Source organism: Diplotaxodon limnothrissa, linkage group LG6 (assembly GCF_057381915.1).
Source record: "Diplotaxodon limnothrissa isolate DT_005_m linkage group LG6, D_limnothrissa_male_GT1.1, whole genome shotgun sequence".
NCBI lineage: Eukaryota > Metazoa > Chordata > Actinopteri > Cichliformes > Cichlidae > Diplotaxodon > Diplotaxodon limnothrissa.
In genome coordinates, this window is record NC_140601.1 from 1,558,688 (window position 1) to 1,576,826 (window position 18,139).

An 18,139-nucleotide genomic window follows, 5' to 3' on the forward strand; every position below is an offset into this window, starting at 1 on the left:
TATCGCAAATGCGATATATCGTTCAGCCCTACTGGGCTGTGCAGCAACAGCAAGGCCACCTCTGATGGGACTTGAATTCAATTGCAATGCTTTGGCATGACCTCAAACAGGGTGTTCATGCTGGTTTGAGGCACAGTTCCTCCACAGTGAAGTGAAAAACACATTGATAGTTATTACAAATGCTTGATTTCAGTTCCTGCTGCCAAGGGTGGCACAGAGTTATTAGCTTTAGTGGGCAATTATTTGTCACACAGGGCAGGTAGGTGTAGATAGAGTTTGTCCGTTAACAACAGATATCCTAATCTAACAAACTGTATTTTGTACTTGAACAGTATAACAGTAACATTTGTTTGATGATCTGTAGCAAGTCAGTGTGACGAATATGCAAAAAAATGAGAAAGGAGGCAAATACAACTATGTACAAATAGACTATTGGTGGTAAATGTTTGATACTCTTATTACTGACATCTTCTCTCACCACAGTGATGGATAATGCTCATACTAAGACGGTGGAGGAGGTTTTGGGGTTCTTTGGTGTAAATGAATCTACAGGTCTGAGCTGTGAGCAGCTGAAGAAGAACAGAGAGAGATGGGGACCCAATGGTAAATATGGAAATCATTACTGGCCCTTTGTTTGGTGTTTCATAGTCTGCTGGTACCATGTAGACTTTAGAGAGCCGTATTGTTTCCCTTACATGTCCGACTTTGTGATCTTACAGGTACAGATATAATATTAATTATATTTTTACCATTAATAAATGTTGTGCTCATAAATATACATCAATTATTGTGTAATGATCTCTTCAACAACTTAATGTATTCTCATAAACTTAGAAATAATACATTAAAAACACATAGGAGCAGGTGCTGGTTTGGAAGCAACACTGTTGCCAAGTCACCTTCAATGCAGTGGCCAAGATAGACGTTGTTCTGCCGAATCATCACGACGAGCCGCATCCATAGCACGCCTTATAAGTCACACCAAATCACAACAACTGCTGCATCAAGTCATTTGACCAATTTTACCAATTCTGTCTCCCTTAGGCAGCATCATTAGAAGACATAGCATACATTTACACTGCTATGCAGATGACACCCAGCTCTATCTGTCCATGAAGCCAGATAACACACACCAATGAGTTAAACTGCAGGAATGTCTTAAAGACATAAAGACCTGGATGGCCGCTAACTTTCTGCTTCTTAATTCAGATCAAACTGAAGTAGAAAGAGAGCAGATTTCTCCTGTGTCGGCTCCCTGTTAAATCCAGAATTCAAAATCCTGCTTATCACATACAAGGTCTAAAATAATCAGGTCCCACCGTAGCTTAAAAACCTTTCTCTCAGATGGCTGATTTACTTGTTCAATTCAATTCAATTTTAGGTGACAGGTGAAGAGGCCATGCTACTAGCAAGTTGGCTACGAGCTAAGCTAAGCTAGGGACTGAGTACTGTGAATATAATTAGCTGGTGATTCAACAGAGAGTGTGCTTTATTATTTTGGTGCTGGAAGTGTCTGAAGGTTGCACTGTGAAATAAGATGTAACACATAAGTGTTTAATTATTGGCCACACAAAACACAACTGTCTGTTGTAACAGGAAGTAAAAATCTAAAGCAGAGAGAGACATGTGACCCAAAGGCTTGGAAATGATTCAGCAACAGCAGCTGATTGTAAGCTAGCATTTTGCCAGTTAATGTTAGGGTTCAGTATCCTGACGTCACAAAAACAGTTTGATTACGTTCTCACATCACATGAGAATGTCCAACAGGCCACCTTAAAGAAAGTCTCACTAACGCGGGGTTAAAGCAGGGGTAGTTGGCTCAGCTCTCAGTGTCGTACATGTGGTCATCAGACAGCGCAGGGTCCTGTTAGTACAGGCAGCTAGCGTCTCCAGCACAGCTGAGTCACTGAAGCTCTCTTAGCTTTGCCATGTAAGTGAATGTTTGCAAAAGCACCCCTGCAAACATCAGGGACACGCACCATCACGCACTGAAGTAACGTGGATGTGTTTCTGGATGTTGTGGTCATTCTCCATTTGAACTGTGAAGCAGTTTTATCTGACACTAGCTCTGTGTACTCTACAGACGAGCAGAGCCACACCGTCTCCTTTTCTCCTCCCATCATTCATCAATCAAAAAAACAGGTTTCACGTTCAGTCTTTCTTCATGTAGAGTGCACACGTTGGTTTTCAGCCTCTGTGCATTCACGGAGGCATCTCCTGATTTATTCCTATCGACTTGGTTTTTCGTAACTTGGCTGAATCTCATGAATTCTGCAGGCAGTCACTGTAGCTGTGTCCTTTGTGTTGTGTACAGCAGATGACCCATTTGCTTCATTTTGTTGTCTTTCTTATTCCCTTTGCAAATGACCGACCTCTTTTTTTACTTGTTTGCTTCCAGAGTTACCAGCTGAAGAGGGTGAGTTATCTCCTTCTGCAGTATTTTTCTTTCTGACACCAGGTTTTTCACTCTGTCAGTGCCTCTCAGTCTCAGTCTGCCTCTTCCTCCTCTGCACTGGTCCATGCAGGGAAGTCCCTGTGGGAGCTGGTGGTGGAGCAGTTTGAGGATCTCCTGGTTCGAATCCTGCTGCTGGCTGCATGTATCTCATTCGTAAGGAAACCACAAAGTTCATCATAACCAGTTCCACAGTTAAAGTGCTCATGAATCTTGTTTGTGTGAATAACACAGCATATATCAGGTTAATCATGCTGGTATGCAGAGGCACACTGGCTTTGGTCTGAAGTTATTTTGGGTTTTTGAGTCACAATTTTGCTTTTCCTTCATTCATATAATCTGTTATACACGCAGAGTGTAAATGAAGTGTGTGTAGGCCCTCACCTGTCTGTGGCTTCTCTGTCCACCAGACCCTGGCATGGTTTGAAGAAGGTGAAGGGACGATCACAGCCTTTGTCGAACCTTTCGTCATACTCCTCATCCTCATTGCAAATGCTATCGTGGGTGTATGGCAGGTAAAGCCCGTGTGTGTGTGCACAGCTGATTGTCTCATCAGTATAAGGTCATGTTGGCAACAGTATGACTGAATCTCTAAATGTTGGGATCATATAGCAGACTGCTGTGTAGGTGTTGTGGCAGCTGATGATGTTTTCATTTCTGCCATTTAAGAGAATGTGGCTGCTTACAGTTTGTATATGTGCGTATCTGGGCTGCATGGCCCTGAGTCGCACACTTTAACACTAGGAAACCACCTCCTTCCTCACCAGTTTGGGTTATGTTACTGTGTTACTTCACACACTTAAGGTTACTGCCATTAAAAGGTGACTGTATGACGAGCCTGAGAAAAGCTACTCACTTGAATCTTTCCAAAAATAAACGATGTGTAGCCTGCTGCGCACTGACCTCATTTACTCCACCACATAACCAGCTAAAAACGTGTTCGTGTCACTTCGAGTGATGCTTTTTCCAAACTGTAAATGCCACGCTCTGTGAGAGCTGGTGCACTCGCTAACGTCTGCAGTGGATTATTGCTTATTTGGAAAATGAACTAAAAACTATAAAACGAAGATGTTATTTGTTCCAAAGCAGTTACACTGTTGCTGTCCACGAGTCGATAGTTCAGGCGCCTTTGCTTTCAGCTGCTCCTTTATCCCCGAGTGGTCTCGCAGCAGATGGATCTGCATGTTTGCTTTGGCACTGATGTGACACCACATGCTCTTCCTGATGTAACCGTCCCCGCTTATCCAGGACTGGGACCAGCAGCAGCAGTTTGTCACCCTGTAAAGCCCTGCTTAGGTCATAATTAGTTGAACTTAATTTGGCTTTTTGGCTTCAATTAATGGATCGAATTAATAATTGATTTGTAGTTAAGACACCGTGCTAATGGTAACACCAGGGCAGTATACTTGTACAGGTTGGATTACTTTCTTCCTGTTCCTGGACGCAGTGTAAAGTACTGCATCATGGTTAAAGCATCTTCCATGTATTACATTTGTATGTGTGTTTGTAACAGAGACATCTGAGCTGAGCGCTCTTTCAGGAGTTTATTAGCACAATTAAAGGTTTGTTGATTAATCCTTTCATAAAAGGTTGGTGGTTCCTGTCACTGATACCTGGGACTTTGAACGGTTTCATTTTCTGCTGTGTTTGTAGGTCAACAGGAAATAACCAACAGAGAACCAAAGACCTAATCACGTTTTGGCTTTCTGTTTCCTGGATTAGGCCTCTGTGTGTGTGTGTGATCTCCTGTCATGTTTGATGCCCACATACCAACATACATGAGCTATGTTGAAAACTGACGTGCCACTGTGTCCTGCAGGAGCGTAATGCAGAGAACGCCATTGAAGCTCTGAAGGAGTACGAGCCAGAGATGGGCAAAGTGTACCGACAGGACAAGAAGAGCGTCCAGAGAGTCAGAGCCCGAGACATTGTTCCTGGAGATATTGTGGAAGTGGCAGGTAAACGAAATCATGAGATTCAAAGATGCATCTGTCAAGATTGTGTCAGGTTCTGCTGTGTGGATGGCAAATTCATCTTATATGAGCCAAATGCAGGATGCAGGAGACAGACATAAGCTTTTAATGCTCATAATACAGAAAATAGAAAAGTCTGAAAACCAAAATCCCCGGAGGAACAGCAGCGAGGATTCAGACAACACACGAGACCACGAGAACTCCAACCTCACCATAAAGAATAATAAAAAACTTAATAAGGAAACCGTAAAGAAGAGACTCCTCTAAACACAGGGGACCAAACTAAAACAGCCCTACAAAGAGTACACAGAGTATTTACTACAGCAAAGACAACCAAGAACAGACACGGTCAAAGAGGAATCAAGGATTCACAAAGACTCTTAGCTCTGGGTCTGAGCCGCCGTTCTGTGGTCCACTGATCCTGGGTCCGGCTGCCTGCAGCAGTGCACGTGACCGCTCCTCTGTTCCTGTGGGAACGTCACACGTTATGTTCAGCACTTCCTGTGAGCCAAAATGAGTGCATGCTAATAATGTTAGCTCCCATTAAATAGCACCTGAGAGCTTTCTGCTCACCTTCACGAGTCGGTGCATCGTGCTCACTGTCGTGTATCTGAGCCTATAAAGACATGTTAGAGAGCACTGGCTACCAAGCATCATACTGCAGCCTCAAAGCTTTACTGCAGCTACATCAGAATGGATCTTTAGGACTGGGGAGGTGAAAGCATGATTGAAGAGAGAGCCCTGTTGGCAGGCTTACACACTTTTTATAAAGTGGTTTCCTTCTGTTTGTCTCAGGTTTCATATTGTTAAAGCTGAAGTGGCCCAGACTGTGTACGTGTTTGCAGTGCAGTCGAGTGCAGCACTGCAGCGAGGGTGGAAGGACGTCTGTGTTTGAGCTCAGCGCATTTCCACTGCATGATTGTTTTGACATTGTTGAAATAACATTGCAGGATCTTTATTTAAACATTCTGGCCAACGTCTCCAAAGACATGGCTGCCACCTCTGCCCTGTCCTTTAGCTGCTATCGTCATGGAAACCCTTCATGGAAAATATGTGATTGGAATGAACGTCGAAGACAAAAGGCTTCAAATAATGTGACGCAGAGAACAGCAAAGGCTGTGGTTTGATGACACGTTCACTCTCTGCTCTCACACGACATCTGTGAACCGTGTTGGCTTTAGAGCAGGGCGATATGGCCAAAAATATTTATCACGATATATATTTGAAAATTTGCGATAACGATATAACCGACGATATAATTGATGCGAGACAAAATACAACTCCACAACATTACTAGCGCAAAAAGACAACCTTCCATTTATTTTCACTAAAACAAGAAGCTGGTTTTTATGTACATTAAAGCTTTATAAAAATGTAACTGTGCAAATGCAAATTCCTTGCTGAAAGTTTAACCAAAAGGCATTTCCAGCAGAAATGGGCTGACATATCCTGAGCATAACCATGTATAATATCCACTGAAGTTAAAAAGAGTGTGCAGTACGTATTTTTCGGACCATGAGGTGCACGGGATTATAAGGCACATTAAAGGAAACAAAGCAGTCAGATAAATCAAACTTTATTAAACTCATTCTTCTTGCTTCCTCCACTTCTGTACCATTGATTCATTAATGTTGAATTCTCTGGCAGCTGAGCTATTCCCATGTTGTTGCAGTATATTAATGACTAACCTCGTATTGTGGATGGATTATCTCAGTTGTTCTCCTGACTGAAGTTTGGTCCGTTTACAGCAGGGGTGTCAAACTCAAATACACAGTGGGCCAAAATTCAAAACTAGAACAAAGTCGCGGGCTAACGTTAATATTTATTGAAATATATTTATTCCTCCAGATATAAGAATGAATCTTTTCTTATGGACTCAAACACGTTTTGCTGAAAAACTGAATATGGAACAAGCAAAGCTTAATACTAAACAATATATATATTAGCTGTATAATACCAGTAGGCCAGCTCTAATAGTAATTTGGTATGGCTTCGCGGGCCAAATGTAATTAGGCTGCGGGCCAAATTTGGCCCGCGGGCCAGAGTTTGACACCTATGGTTTACAGCATCCTGCCATGCGATTGCATTTGTCTCTAACCATGAAGAACCTTCACGTTAACTTTTATAAGTGGAAAAGTGTTAGCGTTCGTCCTCCAGCTTCACTGTTTATGTTATGCTAACATAGCTGTGTCGCTAGCGATCACGTAGCACATCATTATATACCAGCTAGCCCAACTTCAGTAACCCTACAAACGTCACTGCTGTTTAGTTTCCTGTCTTCATTTATGTTGGAAGTGATAGCAGAGCTGTACGTTTGATTTTTTTCAGAAATCTCTCCGTCAGAACATGCAATATCATGCTTAGGTAACTAGCGAAACTAGCGAGCTAACTTCCGCTAGCTTCCTGCTAACTTCTAACTCCGTTAAATGTAATAACTTTTGTTTTCATGGATGCCTGGAAGTTAAACTTCATAGTTACACCTGGTAAAGCAGCAATGCTGATCGTTTTATTAAAGATGAAAGAATTTAGACAGTTTTTAACTCTAAGTGATGCTGCAGTGTTGTTTGACCTGAAGCATACGGAGTTTAGGACCCAGATTACTCCCAGATTTAAGAGCATCTTAGTCCGACAAATACGACAATAACGACGGCCGCTTGCATGTTCTGCAAAAAAATGTGCTTTGTTGTGTATCTGACGGACAAACACCAAACCAGTTCCACATCACGGAAGTTGCACCATTTTTACAAACCAATTCTGGTTCATCTGTTTCACTCAACAATCGGCCATGTGCGTATGAAAACAAAGGCACTGCGCATGCGCGTTTTACTCCCATTCTATCGCGATATTTAATTTTCCTATCGTTGCCTAACATTATACCGGTATTACCGTGAACGGTATAATATGGCCCAGCCCTAGTTGGCTTTACAGTTTTTTACAGACGCTAGGACACATGTCTCAATACTTAGGTCACTTTTGCAAAACTCTTCACACAATCCTCCTAACTGACCTTCAGCTTGGCAAAGCAGTTCATTTCACATTCAAAATGCACTACAACTACCAAAACACTTCATTCAGGTCTCAAATAAACTCATTCTTCCAGAACACTAGCAAAGGTTGACAGCCGACAAACATACTTTGTCATCCACAAAACAATGACCTAAAAACACTAACAACATGTAGCATTACAGTGTTTTCTTGTGTAAAACAAGGACACATCTCTGTTTATAATTTCAATATATGTTACTGGAATGAATCAGACATCATGCAGAATTCGTTAATATTTGTTTATGTATTTTTATTTTTTTGCACTAAGTAATCCCAAAATACAAGAATTTGTATACACACCATCCACTGATACACATACAATAGTAATGCTAATCTACTCGGTCTCCTCCATTTGGCCACAGGTTCTCATCCACATCACATCTTATGTCATCTAGGGCAACACACCTAGGAAAGAATCTTCTGGCTGCCAGAATTGAAGGAGTTGAAAAATTGAAGGAGTAACACCTGTGCAGATGTTCATCTACAATGAGAATCAGCTGTGGCTGGTTAAACTGCATTTTTAGATTTAAAATATGTTTCAATAAAATATTGCTGTTGAGTTTTGCTGTCTTTTTACAGTTTTTTACAGCCGCTTGGACACATTTCTCAATACTTAGGTCACTTTTGCAAAACTCCTCACACAGTGAGCACAACAGAAGTCTATGTGGGCTAAACTGAGGACCAGTTATCATTGTTTTGGCACAAAATGCATTCAATGACTACATCTCTCAAATTTCATGAATTATCTTCTCACTCAGACACAACAACTGCCAAAAATCTTTGTACGTACAGGACATTTTGCATGTGCTTACATACTGTTTTCAAAACTGTTAAACTTATGGTTTAACAGCCAAATTCTTGTATTTTGGGATTACTTAGTGCAAAAAATAAAAATACATAAACAAATATTAACGAATTCTGCATGATGTCTGATTCATTCCAGTAACATATATTGAAATTATAAACAGAGATGTGTCCTTGTTTTACACAAGTAAACACTGTGTAATGCTACATGTTGTTAGTGTTTTTAGGTCATTGTTTTGTGGATGACAAAGTATGTTTGTCGGCTGTCAACCTTTGCTAGTGTTCTGGAAGAATGAGTTTATTTGAGACCTGAATGAAGTGTTTTGGTAGTTGTAGTGCATTTTGAATGTGAAATGAACTGCTTTGCCAAGCTGACGGTCAGTTAGGAGGATTGTGTGAAGAGTTTTGCAAAAGTGACCTAAGTATTGAGACATGTGTCCTAGCGTCTGTAAAAAACTGTAAGTTTTGCATTGTGTTATTGTTTTGGCCATAAGTTTAACAGTTTTGACAACAGTATGTAAGCACATGCAAAATGTCCTGTACGTACAAAGGTTTTTGGCAGTTGTTGTGTCTGAGTGAGAAGATAATTCATGAAATTTGAGAGATATAGTCATTGAATGCATTTTGTGCCAAAACAATGATAACTGGTCCTCAGTTTAGCCCACATAGACTTCTGTTGTGCTCACTGTGTGAGGAGTTTTGCAAACGTGACCTAAGTATTGAGAAATGTGTCCTAGCGGCTGTAAAAAACTGTAACTGTATCCTCTGCCCCGCTGCAGCCTGTGCAGAGGCAAAGCAACGTGGACACAGAGGACCGCCGTGCCTGCTACAGGTTTAGCCATGATACTGGGTTGCACACACGCACACACACACGCACACGCACACACACACACACGCACACACACAGAGAACTGTAGTTTGACCCAGTAAGAAAACTGTTGAATCCTCCAGATACTCACTGATATTTCAGGCTGCTCAGAGAGAAGAAACAGGGTTGTGTGTGTGTGTGTGTGTGTGCGTGTGTGTGTGTGTGTGTGTGTGTGCGTGCGTGCGTGCGTGTGCGTGCACTGGGTGATCTAGTGTCTCTTTGACTGTAGTAAACGTATTAGCCTCCCAGAGCATGGGAACTGAGTTTACTGGAAAGGACCCAGCTGTGCTCTGGGATTTGTGTGGCTACTTTTGTTCTTCTTACTGAACTGTGTGACGCTGCTGTCAACTCATCTCCAAACATAATGACTAACATTAGACGATTCAGCACGCTGAATAACCGCATGTTCTCTGTACTCTGTTCCTTTGTTTCATCTCTAGTTGGAGATAAGGTGCCGGCTGACATCAGGCTGACATCCATCCGTTCCACCACACTCAGGGTGGACCAGTCCATTCTGACCGGGGAGTCTGTCTCAGTGCTCAAACACAACGACCCTGTACCCGATCCCAGAGCTGTCAACCAGGACAAGAAGAACATGCTGTTCTCTGTGAGGCTCTCATAGGCCACACCCACATTTGTCCTCTTGGTTTTTGATTCGCTTTGACATGCTGTATAATTCAGATATAATCAACACAGAGGATGTGCAGCGGCCCTGACCACCGACTGTGGAACCATCATTCAAGGGATAATGTTGTTGAACTACAACATTATCCCAACATGGGCGATCGTGGCTCAAGAGTTGGGAGTTCGCCTTGTAATCGGAAGGTTGCCGGTTCGAGCCCCGGCTCAGACAGTCTCGGTCGTTGTGTCCTTGGGCAAGACACTTCACCCGTCGCCTACTGGTGGTGGTCAGAGGGCCCGGTGGCGCCAGTGTCCGGCAGCCTCGCCTCTGTCGGTGCGCCCCAGGGTGGCTGTGGCTACAATGTAGCTGCCATCACCAGTGCGTGAATGGGTGGATGACTGGATGTGTAAAGCGCTTTGGGGTCCTTAGGGACTAGTAAAAGCGCTATATAAATACAGGCCATTTACCATTTTACCATTTACAACATATTCCTTTGTCTCCATCCACATACTGTTCTGACAGCAACACTACCACAAATACCCACTTCAGTGCCAAACGTGGATTAATCCGCCGCTAAAACTAGTCCCTCCAGTTTGGACCAACGTGGTGTAAAATGAGGCTCATAGATTTGTTAGTTAACTCATTAATTTTATGGAGGCAGCTGTCATTGAGGAAGCATTCATATGAAGTGATTTACTCCGTGGACTTTGCTTTTAGATAAGAGTTGCTGGTGTTGGTAACCTAATTAGTTTACTACCCTCGTACATGTCAGCCAGCATGATCCTATTGGTAGTTGCTTCAGTTTTATGGTGTCGGGGCACTACATCGCTCCAAGACTTGCATACGTGGTGATGCTAGCAATCATAGCAGTCTGAAACGACTTCATCCAGGCCCAAGTGTGCCAGGCGTAACCATGCCTGCTCACCACGTTCAATACGTCACAAAGCGGGAGGCTTTCTTAACACCCACAGCCAAACTGGAGGGATAAAATGAAAGAACTGACTGTTTGCAGAGAAACGTCTAACATCCACCTGTTTCTTCATTTTACTGGTTTATTTATTTCTGTACTAAGAAGATAAAATGGCATGAGACAGTGCTTTGAATCTAAAACCTGCAGTATGCACACACTTAGTAGTGTGTGTTGGGCTCAGGTGAAGGACGAATCTATGAGTGTGTGTGTGTGTGTGTGTGTGTGTGTGTGTGTGTGTGTGTGTGTGTGCGCCTCAAAGGCTGCTGAGTCACCAGGCAGTCTCTGTGGTCAAAGAACAGCAGCCACTGATGTTTTATTCAGCAGCATGAGTGTGAGCTCTGCTGCTCTGTGTACTGACAGCCTGAACTTTTGCTCAGGGTACCAATATTGCAGCTGGCCGAGCCATCGGAGTCGTAGTGGCAACAGGGGTGCAGACAGAGATTGGGAAAATCCGCGATGAGATGGCCTCCACTGACCCCGAGAGGACCCCACTGCAACAAAAACTGGACCAGTTTGGAGAGCAGCTGTCCAAGGCGAGGATCGAGCCGTCCGCCTGTGATGTTTAGTCTTTATTAACAACAGGAGTCCAAGTAACTCTGTTTTGGTGCACCCTGCAGGTCATCAGTGTGATCTGCGTGGCTGTGTGGGCCATCAACGTGGGACACTTTAATGACCCGGTCCATGGAGGCAGCTGGCTGAGAGGGGCTGTGTATTATTTCAAGATTGCTGTGGCCCTGGCTGTGGCTGCCATACCAGAAGGTCAGGCCTGTTACATCGCAGTTAATTGTCACACGCTGATCTCTCTCAGATCTCATTTTGGGGGTGTTAAATTGCTTGGATGGCCAGATCTGTGCTGACAGACTGACCAGCCATCTCTGTTTAAGCAAGGCACGCAGCACCAGCTCAGTGGTCTCAGACAGGAAACTGTAAACGTCTCGCTAGGATACGAAGGTGAACAGAGTTCCTTCCTCTGCTTGTTCCCTTCCAGGCCTTCCAGCAGTCATTACCACCTGCCTCGCCCTGGGAACCAGGAGAATGGCTCGGAAGAATGCCATAGTCCGCAGCTTACCGTCAGTGGAGACGCTGGGTTGCACCTCTGTGATCTGCTCGGACAAAACAGGAACACTAACCACCAACCAGATGTCAGTCTGCAGGGTAAGACGTGAGAGGGACCCAGTACCTAAACTGCTGTACGCCTCTGCCTGCTGTAGCGTGCACGTTCTTACTTTTTACAAATTAACAGCTCGTAATTTTGCACTAACACTCGATGTGTCTCAGACTGCTTTGTCTCTAAACACCGTCTTCATGTTGCTCCTGGATGCAAGCTGCTGGCCTCGGTCCTGCAGACTTCTCCGGTTGTTTCCATGTTGGGTTAGTTGGAGTCTAGTTTGCACTCCAGTCTCATGCGTGTGATATGTGAGGGACCACGACAAAGGTCGAGCAGTCCAGTTGAGTGACTGACGTGAGACCCAGCAGGTGTCTGTTACTGACCTCTGCTTTTTAATGCTTTCACTCTGATGATATAATCCGTTATGTCCATCAGATCAGTGCTGCTGTAGCACAGCAAGGCCTCGACAGATTTTAGCAGCAGGAGAAAAACGTGGAGCATTCGTCACAGATGAGGTCAAATAACATGTTCTAACCTGGACTAATGAGCTCCTGTAATGTGTGTCTGTGTGTGCCTGCATGTGTGTAGATGTTTGTAGTAGACAGTGTGTCAGGGGAGCGCTGCAGCCTGAGCGAGTTCACAGTGACTGGATCTACGTATGCCCCTGAAGGGGACGTGTGAGTGTCTTTAGCCTTTACTACTTAACTGTGACGATTCAGTGTTCAAGCTCACACTTTGAAATCTCTTCTTTTCGCTGTGGTTTAAAAACATTCCTGTCTGTGTTCCTCGTCGTTCAGTTACAAGGATGGTTCAGCGGTGAAGTGCAGTCGGTATGAAGGCCTGGTGGAGATGGCCACCATCTGTGCGCTGTGTAATGACTCATCGCTCGACTACAATGAGGTAAGAAATGCAAACAGACCGTCACGGATGACCGTACATGGTTCTGGCCCGAGTGGGACTGGAACGAGACTTGTTTCACACGTGCTGCTCTAAACTGGCCGGTAAACAAGGCAGAAACAGCGTCCTGTCTCTGTGTGTGTAATCCAGGCCAAGGGAGCGTATGAGAAGGTCGGGGAGGCGACAGAGACTGCCCTCTGCTGTCTGGTGGAGAAAATGAACGCGTTTGAGACTGACCTGAGAGGCCTGAGCCCTGCTGAGCGAGCCACCGCCTGCTGCTCTGTAAGTGCACGGCTGAAGGCTGACGTGGAAACAGAAAGTCTGCCCCAGCTTTAAGCAGGACTGGGGTCTGTTTCCGTGCTCTGCTTCTGTCTTACACATCATTACCCAGTAAGCAAACTGGGAATCGTGTAATGTGAAGGTGGTCTGCTGAAGAACGCCACAAACAGCAAAGAAAAACCTGTAGAGACCTGAAAGAAAAGAGCAGCATCGCTGTGCTGATGACGGTGAGGCGGAGTCTTACTAAACATGTGCTCGTGTTTGTTTTCAGGTGATTAAGCAGCTTATGAAGAAAGAGCTGACTTTAGAGTTTTCCAGAGACAGGAAGTCCATGTCTGTGTTCTGTTCATCCAACAAACTCACCAGATCTGCTGCAGGAGCCAAGATGTTTGTTAAGGTCGGTGCACACGCTGGTTCTCCACTTTTATGGAGGAACAGCCGACACTGAGCGCTCTGATCCTTCTGCTCAGGGAGCTCCGGAGAGCGTCCTGGAACGCTGCAGCTACGTCAGAGTCAGCGGCTCTGCTCGCGTGCCTCTGAGCCCGGTGGTTCGAGAGCAGCTCCTGTCCGTCGTACGGGAGTGGGCGACGGGCCGAGACACGCTGCGATGTCTCGCCATGGCGACGAGGGACGCGCCTCCTGACATCCACCGCCTCAACCTGGAGAACTCAGCGGCCTTTGCTAACTACGAGGTGAGAGCTGGGCCTTGTTAGGTCACACGCGTGGTCAGGTCGACTGAGCGATGAAAGGGAGTATCACGCTGTAGACACGTAAAGGTTTCTGTCGTCTGTTCTTCCCAGTCGGACCTGACTTTTGTGGGCTGTGTGGGGATGTTGGATCCCCCGAGAAAAGAAGTGCTTAACGCGGTGCGAATGTGTCGGCAGGCTGGAATACGAGTCATCATGATCACAGGTACTCACTCGCACCTCCAGATAGCAGCTCTTCTTCTCTCCTATGTGTAAATACAGGCAGCACTGTTACCGTGGATCAGTGGAAATGTCGACTGTTGAGGACGCACATCAGGTGGACCTGATACGGCCGTGGCCTTAAATGGAGTCACTGAGCCTATGGCGGTTTGATGTTGAAAGCAACCACAGTTTCTATCAGCTGTTTGTCACGTGACCCTGACTCCGCCCACTCCGTGTCTTTGGGCAGCACAGCATTATTGGCAGGCCTGACACAGTGACCACAGCGTGCCAGCCTCAGCTCAGCTGTTACAGTTAGAAGGACACATTAGAGGCTTTATTTTTCAGATTTGTTGATTGCAAATAAACCGATCTGACCACTCGTGTGCTCAGAGCGCACGGCAAAACTGTGCAAACAGATAGTTTATTGTTACTGTGCCTGATCTGTGAGCTGCGCTTCAGCATTCTTCACAAAGCCCGATGGCCTGATGGGGTCCTGACTCCATCCATGTCAAAGAGGTCTGACTGACAGTCCTACCTCCTCTGCCTGTCGTGTTCAGTCAGCTGCTTTTGTTGCAAGTTGAAGGATGTCAGGAGCATCTCCATGATGCTGCTGACAACAATTGAGCATCCTGAGTTTCTTTAGACACTCACTGTTCCAACCTGTGTCGCTGGTGCTGAGACGAGGAGACGACGGGTGAACAGCTGACGGCGTGATCTATGCCAGAAACAAACCTGGGTTTGACTAAACAGCCATCTCAGCCAGTGAGAACACATAAGTAGCATTTATCTAACCAGTGCCACTGCTGGTACGCACATTCATTGCATGGTCCCAGGACGACATGCATTCATTAATCTGAAACAAGGCTTTCGTGGCAGGTGAGGAAACTGCTGGAGAAGAAGTAACGTCTCATGGACTGAGTGAGATTTGATTTGATTTCCCCAGAAGGGTGTGCTGGTGTCCCAGGCCTGGTAACGATGCTGTGATACACGTCTGAGGCTCCTGAAAGTTTACAGCCTCCTCTGGTGTAATTAGACGTAGATGCTTCAAACTGGCCTTTGACGGCCGAGGTAAGCTGTGATCTGCGCTACACTGGACCGACTAATAAATAAATCCCAGCCAGAGCGCCTGAAGTGACTCAGGCGACTTCCTGTTAATAATCCCCACCCAAGTAAAGTCTGTGTGTAGGAAACCAACACAAGAACGAGCTAAACGGAACTTGACTCTGACGACTCGCCGCTCTTCTTCTTCTGCAGGAGACAACAAAGGAACAGCGCTGTCCATCTGCAGGCGAGTGGGCATCATCACAGAGCAGGAGGAAGAGCAGGAGGGCGCGGGGGTCATCGGGGGCCTAACGGGGCGGGAGTTTGACGAGCTGCCCCCACACCTGCAGCGTCAGGCCTGTCAGACGGCCCGTTGCTTCGCCCGGGTGGAACCGGCCCACAAGAGTCGGATAGTGGAGTACCTGCAGAGCCTGAACGACATAACGGCCATGGTGAGAGAGCGAGCGTGTGCTCATCGCCTGCTCAGGCTGTCTGCTGCTGTCACCTAATGGTTCTGGACGGTTTAGACAGGTGACGGGGTGAACGACGCGCCGGCGCTGAAGAAGGCAGAGATCGGCATCGCCATGGGCAGCGGCACAGCGGTGGCCAAGTCTGCCTCCGAGATGATCCTAGCTGACGATAACTTCTCCACTATCGTAGCTGCCGTGGAGGAGGGCAGAGCCATCTACAACAACATGAAGCAGTTCATCCGATACCTGATATCCTCCAACATAGGAGAGGTGGTCTGGTGAGTAGGAAGAAGCGGCGTTACCACCTGTGTTTGTGGTAAACCAGACGCCTCCTCTCTGATCCCTGCTCTCCGTCTGTCCGCAGTATTTTCCTAACAGCAGCACTGGGCATGCCTGAAGCGCTGATCCCCGTCCAGTTGCTGTGGGTCAACCTGGTCACTGATGGATTCCCAGCAACCGCTCTGGGCTTCAACCCTCCGGACCTGGACATCATGTCTCGTCCTCCTCGCTCCCCGAAGGAGCCGCTCATCTCCAGCTGGTTGTTCTGCCGCTACCTCATCATCGGATGTGAGTGGCTCACCTCCTGCCATGTTGGGAGCATCGTCCCTTTCATGTTTGAACCAGGATTAAGCTAAATTACATGCACAGCACAGGATTTCTGTATTCTGCGTGTTTAACTGCTTTGAAAGTGCACCGCAGTGACTTGTGTTTGTCCACAGGTTATGTAGGAGCTGCCACAGTGGGAGCTGCTGCCTGGTGGTTCATGGCAGCCCACGATGGACCCAAACTGACCTTCTATCAGCTGGTAAGCATCTTACATCTTCCCAAATATTGAAGAGCACCTTATTTCTAACATGAGCACAACTGCAAACCTGAAGAGACAGTTTTTTGTGGGGCGATCGTGGCTCAAGAGTGGGCAGTTCGTCTTGTAACCGGAAGGTTGCTGGTTCGAGCCCCGGCTCAGACAGTCTCGGTCGTTGTGTCCTTGGGCAAGACACTTCACTTACCGCCTACTGGTGGTGGTCAGAGGGGCCGATGGCGCGATATGACAGCCTGGCTTCTGTCAGTCTGCCCCAGGGCAGCTGTGGCTACATGTAGCTGCCTCCACCAGTGTGTGAATGTGAGAGCGAATGAATAGTGGCATTGTGAAGCGCTGTATAAATGCAATCCATCATTATTATTTGTTCGTCTGCCTTACAGTATCATGTTGTTGTCTCGATGCACGCTCAGTCATCCAGGTAACTCACTCTCCAAAGGTTGATCCTGTTCATCTGGACGTAGCGTTTCGTCATCATCAGGTGACGTCTTCAGTCTCAGCTGACTGCAGGTTTGTGCTTGTTCATCAATGCTCATGAGAATTTGCATAATTGTGATGAAGGAGCTGAGCTCCCAGCCCATTGTTCCTTCAGGGCTGGTTTCAGTCATTATGCAGATGTACTGCTTATAAGGTTGAGACCTGCAGTCAGCTGAGACTGAAGACGTCACCTGGTGATGATGAAACGCTACGTCCAGATGAACAGGATCAACCTGCTGTTGTTGTTGCTGTATGAATAAAACTGAACTGGCAGTCTGTTTGTTGATGCTTCAAAGGTCAAAGGTTACCACATGAGCTCTACGCACATCAGACAAACTGTGATACAGCGTAAATGTCCTCATGAAGCACTCTGACTGCCTCGTTTCTGTGCGTTCACACACCAGTGAAGCAGAGAGTAACCTGGGGTTCAGCATCTGGCCCATTTGGCACACAGACTGGAGGGGTCCAACCATCAGCGTCACTATGCAGAGCGCCTGCTCCACCTCGTGAGCCGTACGCCCCCTGCAGGGTGTAGTAATGCTGTTTTGGCTTTTTCCCACTACAGTCCCACTATCTGCAGTGCAGCGAAGGCCACGCTGAGTTTGCTGGAGTGCAGTGTTCGGTCTTTGAGTCTCCTTATCCTATGACTATGGCTCTGTCTGTGCTGGTCACCATAGAGATGTGCAACGCCTTGAACAGGTAAGAAAAGACAGTCAGGTGAGAGGTGACGATGGCAGAGGAAAGTAATTCGCTTTTTTTGGGCTGTCCAGTCTGTCCGAGAACCAGTCCCTGCTAAAGATGCCCCCGTGGTCCAACCCCTGGTTGGTGGGGGCCATCTGCCTGTCCATGGCCCTGCACTTCCTCATTTTATATGTGGACCCCCTGCCGGTAAGCACCAGAGACAGTCCTGGACGTTCAGTCCTTTTCTATGACCGCAGAGCTGAACCGCCGATGCTTCTGTCTCCAGGTGATATTTCAGATACGCCCACTGTCCTGGACGCAGTGGGTGGTGGTTTTGAAGCTGTCCCTTCCTGTCATCTTGATGGATGAGGCCCTCAAGTTACTGGCCCGCAACTACATCGAGCCAGGAAGCCACATCCAGGTCAGAACAAGTGACGTCAGCAGGTTGTCTCACCATAACACTTTTCTTTTCTAACACTTCTCTGTTGAAATCCACGTCTCCCAAAGACTTTAGAAGAGGAAGAGGAGCAGCAGAGGGCGAGGGCCAACGTGGGGTCGGTTGGTGCTGCGGTGATGAGGCTCCATCAGTCGCTTGAGGGCGTGTCCTGGTCCTTCGTACTGATCTCTGCACCGCTGGTGATCTGGATCTTCAGTCTGGACTCTGACATCACCAACATCTTCTGGGAGTGACAGGGATGTGGGTGGGCTGCCGGGGACGCACAAACAC

The 18,139-nt window shown here is 46.4% G+C and overlaps 1 protein-coding gene across 1 annotated transcript; it reads left to right on the plus strand.

Annotated features, from left to right (window-relative positions):
• The first annotated feature begins 450 nt into the window (after positions 1 to 450).
• Positions 451 to 18,119, plus strand: LOC146629876 (sarcoplasmic/endoplasmic reticulum calcium ATPase 2). Its single transcript, XM_085356696.1, has 23 exons — positions 451 to 603; positions 2,399 to 2,416; positions 2,526 to 2,608; positions 2,863 to 2,967; positions 4,272 to 4,410; positions 9,583 to 9,749; positions 11,112 to 11,267; positions 11,352 to 11,493; positions 11,723 to 11,889; positions 12,431 to 12,519; positions 12,640 to 12,742; positions 12,890 to 13,021; positions 13,290 to 13,415; positions 13,489 to 13,710; positions 13,819 to 13,930; positions 15,181 to 15,419; positions 15,495 to 15,715; positions 15,802 to 16,004; positions 16,157 to 16,242; positions 17,297 to 17,430; positions 17,502 to 17,619; positions 17,699 to 17,833; positions 17,920 to 18,119. The coding sequence occupies exons 1-23, from the start codon at positions 486 to 488 to the stop codon at positions 18,100 to 18,102; spliced, it is 3,198 nt and encodes a 1,065-aa protein (XP_085212822.1). The 5' UTR covers positions 451 to 485; the 3' UTR covers positions 18,103 to 18,119.
• Positions 18,120 to 18,139: the final 20 nt, after the last annotated feature.